The sequence below is a fragment of the Pleurodeles waltl genome, chromosome 4_1 (assembly GCF_031143425.1).
Source record: "Pleurodeles waltl isolate 20211129_DDA chromosome 4_1, aPleWal1.hap1.20221129, whole genome shotgun sequence".
In the NCBI taxonomy this organism is placed as follows: Eukaryota; Metazoa; Chordata; class Amphibia; order Caudata; family Salamandridae; genus Pleurodeles; species Pleurodeles waltl.
In genome coordinates this window covers 207,005,143-207,014,405 of record NC_090442.1, presented here as the reverse complement: position 1 = coordinate 207,014,405, position 9,263 = coordinate 207,005,143, and the positions used below count along the sequence as shown (strand labels likewise).

The 9,263-nt window shown below is 46.8% G+C and overlaps 1 protein-coding gene across 1 annotated transcript in view; it reads right to left on the bottom strand.

Moving 5' to 3' along the window:
- Positions 1-554: 554 nt before the first annotated feature.
- LOC138287580 (sodium- and chloride-dependent GABA transporter 2-like) overlaps positions 555-9,263 on the bottom strand; it is a 769,612-nt gene continuing 760,903 nt past the window's right edge. Inside the window, exon 15 of the mRNA XM_069228139.1 lies at positions 555-1,018. Within this exon, the coding sequence (XP_069084240.1) occupies positions 884-1,018 (135 nt within the window). The 3' untranslated portion in view covers positions 555-883. The remainder of the gene's footprint in view (positions 1,019-9,263) is intronic.

Genomic DNA, 9,263 nt, shown 5'->3' with positions numbered 1-9,263 from the left:
AGGCTACTTTTCCAGTACAACATACTTTTAAAATGTTTCCCACTTTGTATGCGTGCTGTCCAGCATAGAACACGTACATATTTTGAAAACTTTGCACTTGCTCGAGCGAGGACATTTTTTGCACAAAGCCCTGTCTACAAGGTGGTTTCATGGGCGCGCTCATTTACCACCCATGGGACGTCTCCTTTATGCAAACAAGTGCAACACAATACTTTGCATTACCTTAGTGCAGAATCAAAAATGACTCCATTGTATGTGTGATGTAGGTGTGTTGAGCGCAACAATAGTGAATCACTGAATGAAAGCAGTTAACCACAATGTTTACTTTTTAACTCTTTCACTTAACTTTAGATCAATCCACTGTAGACTGGCATATTAGTGACTCACTTTGACAGCAGGACATATTGAGAGGTACCATTGGGGCCTAATCCTGATAGCAGACTCAGACAAGCATAGGTCACAAAAAACAATGCGCAAACTGGGATAACACAAATAAGGAGACAGCGTTTTTTAATTCAAACAGATTTAATTGAATGAGTAGGTACAATTCTTCAATGTAAGTGTGTGGGTTGCAAAACAACAAATATCCACGGAATGTTTATAGGTTCTGTGGATTCCTTACTGATGTCAATTGTACTCTAGGTTCCAAATGCATTTGGATGTAAGCTGTCTGAATTTTTCCTCTGAAGTCAAGTATGTAGGAAGAAATGCACACAAATAAGTACTCTATGAAATATTACTAGGCAGGAAACTAGTTACACTGTTCCCAAAATCATCACGTATACTTTCTGATCAAGGTTAGCTGGAAGGTGATGACAAGGAGTGAAATAATTGCACTAGTAGTAAGAAAAACAATTGATGAACATCAGTCTTTCACCGTGTCTTAACAGTTTGAATCGTGGTCTGCCGTAGCTCGGTGAACTGTCTCTGAAGGTCGCTGCGATGGATCTGAGATGATTTCTGGCTTGAGCAGTCTCTGAGGCAGTTCCACGTCTGGACTGGTGAGCTGGTGCAACCTCTGCAAAGCAAGGATAAGCCATTGGTGTTTGTTCAAAGAATCACACTGTGAGCGGTCCTGTGTAGTATGGTGAGTGGTGATTAGTACATGCCCCAGTGGTCGAGCCAGACCAGCTGAAATGTTATTGTATATTTGCATACAGTAACACAAGTCTGCGATTGTAGCTTAATTGTAGTGGAAGCCGAAGGTGTCATTTGGTCCTGGCTCGTTAAAAAAAAAAAAAAATCTGAAATCTGACTACTGACTTTTGTCTAGTTAAGTAACCCGTCAGGGGGGTGCTACAGAAACTATGATTTTTACCAGTGACGTAACAAAGGCACCCGTAGTCCCCAGGGTGTGGGGGGAGGCCAGCGCTCCAGGGGGCCCCCTCAGCACAGTGAACTGTGCAGGGGTGACAAGCCCCTGATTGGGTTCAGGGCCCCCCTCCAGGCACTTTGCAGTGGAGGCCCCCTCAAGTTTATTTACGCCACTGATTTTAACTGTTTCCCCATGGCCCTAGCTTGCATGTGTGAATATCTCTCCTTCTCTGTCTTCCTCTCTTCTTATCCCCTACCCTAACCTACCCTCCCTTTCTCTCTTCTCCACTCCAATTCAATGCAGAAATTTAATCATAGCTGCCAAGGTTTCAGATTGCCATCTGTGACATTTTCATAATTTCAGTGTAATTATGAGTGACATTTCAATGACTATGAGAGACACTTTCTCGACAGCAAAATCAAGCAATGAAGATGAGGGAACCATATAAATATCAGTAGGTTACGTATTTTCTCGCAATATATTGAGAATCCTTTACCTCCTATTGTACACTAGCACCACCTTGTGGCCTTTGATACACAGAACTCATAGCTTCCAGCAAAGTGAGAAACTGGAACTACACGGTTTTACCCCACTTCTGGACACGGTTCTTTCGCATGACAATCTCAGCTAATGCGGAAAAATGACCAAAAAAGCGTTATTCTAACATGAGATGCGTGGCACTAGGCAGGGCTGTTTAATAAGACTTTGGTGTATCAATAATTTCCTACCACTATAAGTGGTATGAATGTGCAATATTGTCCAAAGGAAAATGTTTGATCAAGGCTTCCTGTGCAGTGTATCCGAGGAGGACACCATGAAGGTTTCCATCCTGAAAAAGTATCTAGGTCAGAACGTAGAAAACTTGACCGAGGCCTCCCGCGCAGTATATTCACAGGGCTCCAGCGAGGTTGGCCTCTACTGGTGACTCCTCAAAATTGACTTAGAGCAAAATTATTTTTGAATTTTCAAATTTAGAATAATTTGTTAATCCTTTGGTATCGATCGTTCTAAATTGTTCTGATCAATTGGTGTCAATTTCTTTTAGTGATCCAAAACTAGGGATACCATGGAACTTGATCTGGCTAGCCTACCCACACTCACTACAGCTAAGCTTAGGGTGTTGTGCAGAAAGAGGGGATTGCTTGTTGCTAACAACCTTAGGAAGGCTGTGATGATTCAGTCACTTGAAGCGTGGGTAGTGCAGGTGGAGGCAGAAAAAAGCTTCAGAGATGGGAAGGGAGGGGGAAAATGTCTTCTCCAACCTCCTAGAGGAGGATGATGAGTGCTTTTCATTTAATTCAGTAGTTAGGACCCCATCCAGAGCTAGTGGGAAAGGAGGGTCTGTGGTACCCACCCAAAAAGAAGCAGAACTGGTCCTCAGGAAGAGGGAACTTGAGGCCCAGGTAGCCTACATAGCGTTGGAGGCAGAAAAGTTGACCTCGGAGAAGAAGAAGTGGGTAAAGGGTGAACAAAGAGATGGTGGCAGCGACATAGAGGTTGAGGTGTCCAGGGGTGGGTGGTGCCCCAGACAACCCAAGGGGTTGTTCCTTTTTATTAAGAGGGGAATTACATAGACAAGTGGTTGACAGCCTTTGAGAGGGATCTCATTATGAGGAGGATTAAGCCTCAGTACTTGGGTTCACTCCTATGGGAGTTGATCCCAGTATCTGGAAGGGATAGTCTCCTGAACCTAGCAGAGCATGAGACAGAGTCCTATCCCAATATTAAGAAGTGCTTAGTCCAGACATTTGGTCACACCCCGATCAGTACAGGATAAAGCTTAGGACCACCAAGATGGTCAATACCTAGTCGTGGGTTGACTTTGTGGACATCTCAGTTAAGGCACAGAAGGGCTGGATACAGGATAACCAAGTAAGTACTTATGAGGGCCTATACAATTTTACCATGAGCACACCTTGACCAATTGTATCTCAGAGAAGTTATGCCAGTATCTAGAGGCTTCAAAGCCGTCCAGCTCCAGACAGTTGGGGGAGGCAGCTGATGACTGGTTGAGAGCCGGAGTGGTTATCAAGTCCCAGGGGGAGAATGTAAGAAGGGGGGTCAAGTCCACAAAATCCTAAGGGGGGAGGTGATTATCCCACCACATAGACTCCCTCTGTACCCCAGAACCCTAAGAAGGAGGAGAGTGAATCCCACTCCCACTCTGACAAGGAGAAGCATGGAGACCCAGGGTTAAAAAAGCTTTTGGATAACGGAGCCTGCTTTGACTGTCAGCTGACAGGCCACTTCAGGGGTGATGTGGCCTGTTCCAAGAAGGTGGTTAGTACTGGGCTATCCAGTGTAGCCATGGGGGAGGGCTCAGATGATGAGGTCCTCATAGCATTGGGCTTGGAGACAGGTCCACTCCATTAAGGGGAATGGGATTCCTACCACTGGCCTGAGAGACACGTTCCAGTCACACCATGGTGAGTGACCAATTGGTGTCCCCAGACAAGTATGTCAGGGTAGCCACAGGTGAGGACACCACCAAACCTGTAGCCATGGTGCCCATGGAGGGTACCCTAGACTGGTAAAAGGTGGTGGTCAGTGCTGACCTCCCATTAGATTGTATTCTGGGCAGTGATCTCCCAGAGGTGAGTCTGATAACAGATGGGGCAGTTGCCCAGGGCGCCCCTCCAAAACCAAATTCCTGGGGATCCAGACCCTACAGTTAGGAGACAGGGATTGCCAAGAAAAGTGAAGAAGAAGACATGAAGAAGAAGACGAAGGACAGGCCACTCTTAAAGAGAGGTCCAGTGAGCCAAAGGCCTTCAGCCCCAGTAAGGGGGTGCCTAGAGTTGGCATGGGAGAGGCAGTCCTGAGTAGTCAGGCAGCTGCCCGACTGCATGGTGTTGCCGTGCACTGACAGACGGGAGAGTGGAGGAAAGGTGTCTGCAACAGGATGTGGTAAACTCCTACTCTAAACAGCAAGAGAGGTGCCAGGCCCCACATTTGCCCCTAAAACAGCTCACCCACCTATTGGGGAGAGCTTAGGGTGTGGTTCTGACAGCTTTCAGTAGCCTCTGCTGGGTGCTGGCTTTCATGGCAGCACTGCAGTTGGTTTGGGAGGCAGACCCCAGGGCCAAAAGCAAAGTTGGTACCTTGACCCTGTAGGTTATGTTGGGTTTGCTCAAGTGCTTGATAACTTCTGTTGGTAAGCTAGGTGTTGCACAAGCAAAGTTAGGGATAGGGGGGTGGGCACCTCACTACCAAAACTGGCACAGAGAGAGGAGGAAGACCCCCCTAGAGGGAAGCTTTATTTTAAAATGGGTTCCTTTCCTGTTGGGATGAGTTCACTACTCATAGGGAATGACCATGATAGGAGGATGTAATGCAGAGTAGGCCCTGCAAAAGGACCGCCCAGTTTTCTTCACTGTCTACCTTGCCTGACAAGTCAGGAGGACTCTCCCAGGGTTGAGCTGCATCTCCTGGGCGTGTTGGCTGGGGGGGGGGGCAGATGCCCCCTAACTTTCTGCCCCCATTTTCCACTCATAGCGGTGTTTTTAATACTCTGATGGTGCCCTGGGCACTGCTAAACAGTCCCAGGGCCTGTGCTCTGATTAAAATGGTGTATACAAATTAGATTAATTATAATTGGCTGTACCAACCTACATATAAGTCCCTAGTATATTTTAGGGCATGTAAGTTTAGGGGCCCAAGCATAGGTAGTACACCCATAGTTGAACTGTGGTGTAAGTGTCATTTTAAAGGCAGACCTGCCTTTCTGGCTTCTTCTAAATTAAAGTTTACATCAGATTCGACTTTGGAATTAAAAGTACTTCTAAAGTCCTAAGCTACCTTATTTTTTCATATGTCACCCATAGGGTATGCCCTAAGTGCCCCAGGGTTGGGTGCAATGTAACTATAAGCAGAGCCGTTAATAAATACGTTTTTGTAAGCCCTGGAAAGGGAAAAATAGCCACATTCTTTTGCCCCATTCTAGTGAATGGGGTCTATAGGCTAACATGGAGATACTTTATTTTAAATAATAAAGTCCTATTTTCCAAAGGAAGGAGCTAAGTATAGCAAGTTTAGTATAAAATTAAAAGTTATAATAAATCCAACAAATTGCCACTGTTGAATTTAAAATAACTTGAACAGGGAAAGAGTTTTAGAACTCTTGCTACAAGTGACCTACTTCAGCCCTGTAGCACCTTTCTCTGAATGGTCATCCTCTATCAGCCTGAGCCAGGCTGACTTGATGAGGTGTGAAGTGGCCTGGGCTGAAACAAAAGGAGCATCTGGTGGGAGGAGATCTGCCTCAGCAGATGGTAGATCAGGATGGGGGGAAAGCAGCCGAACTGGACTTCAAAGGGGGGGAGGACATTTGGGACAGCAACTGGACCTCCCCGATTTCCTGCTGCCACAGACAATAAGGTGCCTCCTGATTACATTAAGAGAGGCCTTAAAAGGAGTGTGTTAAGGGAAACTTAGCAACACCAGCGGGTGGGCTCAGCCAGATCTAAACTCTAAGGCTGAATTTTTGCCATCTTGTATTTTGGAGCAATTTTGCTCCCTGGGATTGATTTGTGCTACACTTCCCAAGTGGTCACTCAAGAGGGTGATGGCTTGCACATGATTGGACAGAAGCACCTCCCTGCTTTCAACCTCAGGGCAAGGATAAATATGGCAGAGTTGCACCCCACTTCAGATCCCTACTGGAACAAGATCAAAAGAAGGACTGCTCTGCTAGTCCCCTAGCCTGCACCTGGACACTGCCCTGAGAAGGACTGCACCAGCTGCACACTTTGGACTTCATCAAGAAAAGGACTTTATATTATTTCTATAACCTCAAGAAGGGACGCTCTGTAAGCTACAGGTAGAAAGGAGCTGACCAGAGTCCCCTTTATCAAGTTCTGCAAAAATAGCCCAGCTGACCAGTGGCCAGTGGTCATTTCAAGATTTGAACCAGGTGCATTCTGGGAGTTGGAGTTCCGTCCCCCCAAGGAGTAACTCAGAGCTTCTGGGAACTTGGGGCGAGCTGTGAACACCTGAAGGACCTTAAAAGTACTTCTGGAAGAAGATCCAGAAGTCTGGAGAAGTTTGGAGCAACGTTAGAAAAAATCTCCATAAGTGGCCCGACCCGAAGTCGTTAGTCAAGCCGGCCAACATCAACCGTGACCCGGCCTTACTTGCAGGTTCGTCCCAATGAAAAGTTCCTGAGCCCCAGACTTCCAAGATTTGACCAGAGGCTAATGGAAAGGTAATCTGATGTTGGTACATTGGAATTGGCTTGCTGAGAAGGGTCATCCAATTTAGGGGAAGAAAAGCCCCAGAAATGTTTCTAAGTCTGGAGCTAAACGTTTGACCGAGGCTTTCTGTGCAATGTATCCGAGGAGGGCTCCATCGAGGTTGGCTTCAACTTTTGACTTGGTCCCGGGCGAAGATTGCCGTCTGAACGTAGAAAGCGTGACTGAGGCCTCCCACACAGCATATCTGAAGAGGGTTCCAGCGAGGTCAGCCTCAACTTGTGACTTTGTCTCAGTCAAGAAAAAATCTTCAAGAAAACAACTAAGTGTGAAGGTAAAACCTTAACCGAGGCCTCCTGCTCATTGTAGCCAAGAAAGGCTCCATTGCAGTCAGCCTCAACATTTGATTTCGCCCCGGTCGAGTGCGACCAGATGTCCAAAGTGGAGCTTTAGATTTCTAAGCACTAGAAAATATTAAGGGCCCCATTATGAGTTTGGAGGAAGTAAAACTTCATTCACCAAACTCTGAACAGGGTGGCCACCGCCTACGCGGCGACCTCCCTGTCAGAGCTGTTATGGGTTTCCTGCTAGGTCGGCAGGTGGAAACCTAGGTGTTCACCCACTGGCCTAGTGGGAAACAGGTTAGAGCATTCTCTCTGGCTCGTAATTGAGCCGGCGGCAATGCTGTAGCCCGCAGGGTGCAAAGCAGACAGTGAACATTGTGAGAGTGCTGTCCAGGGGGGCCACCGCACTGCCCATGCCAAGTGCATGGGCGTTGCAGGGGCCCCCCCGGTGCCCCTTACATCTGTTTTCTGCCATCCTTTTCATGGGGTTGGTACTGCCATGAAACCGCTGGCAGAGAAGGAGGTCATAATCCTCAGAGTAGCACTGCCTGCAGTGCTGCGCAGGCGGATTAGGACCGCCACCACCATCAGGATCTGAGAACCTGGTGGAGCTGCAGAGTTGTAATGTGGTGGTCGGACCGTCACATTGGCAGTGGTCCAGACTACCACTGCGAGGGTGGCAGTCTATAGACCACCAAAGTTGTCATAAGGCCCTTAATCTTTAAAAATGTATATCTCAGGTTCCCTTTTATTGGATTTTTGTCATTTTAGTGTCATTTTAAAGATTGAAATAAAATATATTTTTATAAATTGGTGTTGGATTTTTATTGTTGTTGAACCTGGTCCTTTTTGCAGGGTCACCCCCAAAAGTTTTGCTTAATTCCTCCTATTTTGTCTGGCCAGTTTTGTTGGTTTTAGGACTGTGCACTTTATCACTGCTAACTAGTGCTGAAGTGCATATGCTCTCTGTGTAAATGGTGTTGTGTGATTAACTTCTCCATGATAGGCATATTTGATTTACTAGTAATTCACTACTAAAGTGCACTATAAGTGACTAGGGTACATACATTGAATGTTTCTAATGGGTCTGCAGCACTGATTATGCCACCCACACAAGTAGCCCTTTACATGTGGCTCAGACCTGCCACTGCAGTGTCTGTGTGTGCAGTTTTTACACTGCCAATTACACTAGGCAAGTATACCCACTTGCCAAGCCTAAACATGGGCAGGGAGCAGTGTATGTTAAAGGTAGGACATGTACTTGTGTGTTTTTACATGGCCTAACAGTAAAATACCGCCAAATTCAGTTTTCACTGTTGAAAGGCCTATCTCTCTCATAAGTTAACATGGGGGCTGCCTTTACATATTCTGAAAGTGAAGTTTCCCTTTGAGAGCAGATAGAAGAATGGAGTTTGTGGTCTCTGGAGTCACAATTTAAAACTAAAATTTTTAGTGAAGGTGGTTTTTGGATTGTTAGTTTGAAAATGCCACTTTTAGAAAGAAGGCATTTTCTTGCTTACACCATTCTGTGACTTTGCCTGTTTGTGGATTCCTTGTCTGGGTCTTACTGACAGTTGGGCTGTTTGCACATCTCCACTGGACATTAACACAAAGGGTGCTGGGGTGTAGCCTCCATATCCTGATGGGCCATCTGGGCTAGAGTGGCGGAAGGAGTGGTCACTTACACCTGAAAGGGCTGTGCCTGCCCTCGCACAATGCAGTCTCCAATCCACTGGGGTGCGTATGAAGCCAGGCCTGGGCCAGGCAGGATTCTGTAAACAACAGAGACTTTTCTTAGAAGTTGGGCAACTGAAAAGGCAGAAAGGGGTATAAGTAGTGGAGCCAAAATCCCAGATTTCACATGACTTCAAGGATTCAAGAGGAACCCCCTCCAGGAGAAGAGCTGAGGAGAAGTACTGCGCCTGCCTGTGACTGTGTTTTATTGGGCTTGGACTGAGCTTGCCTCCTGTTTTGAAGCCTCAGGGACAGCAAAGGCTTCACCAATCAGTTCTGAGTCTGCATCCTGTGGACTCTAGCTTGTCAAAGGGTGCTATTCCAATTCCTGGGCCCCTAGAAATGAATTTCTGGTGAAAACTCGTGAAACAACAACAGATGACTCCGAGCGACTTTGCAGAGGATACCGCTGTATGAAACTTGCAATGATGCCTGCACCTGAAGCCGTGGACCTTGCAGAAGCGCGATGATCCTACTGACATCGCAGGCCAAGTGTTCATTCAGCCACTGACATCCGCACAAACTCGTGAGTGGAGTGCCGTACACCTGATGTTCGTGACACTTGACCCTGTCGCAGTGTCTCTGACCCTGTGATGTGACCGCGACCCGAGAGTTCGCCCTGCAGCATTGTGACTTCACAGAACTTTGACTTTGCCGGAGGTGCCAAGGGGCGATTCCACG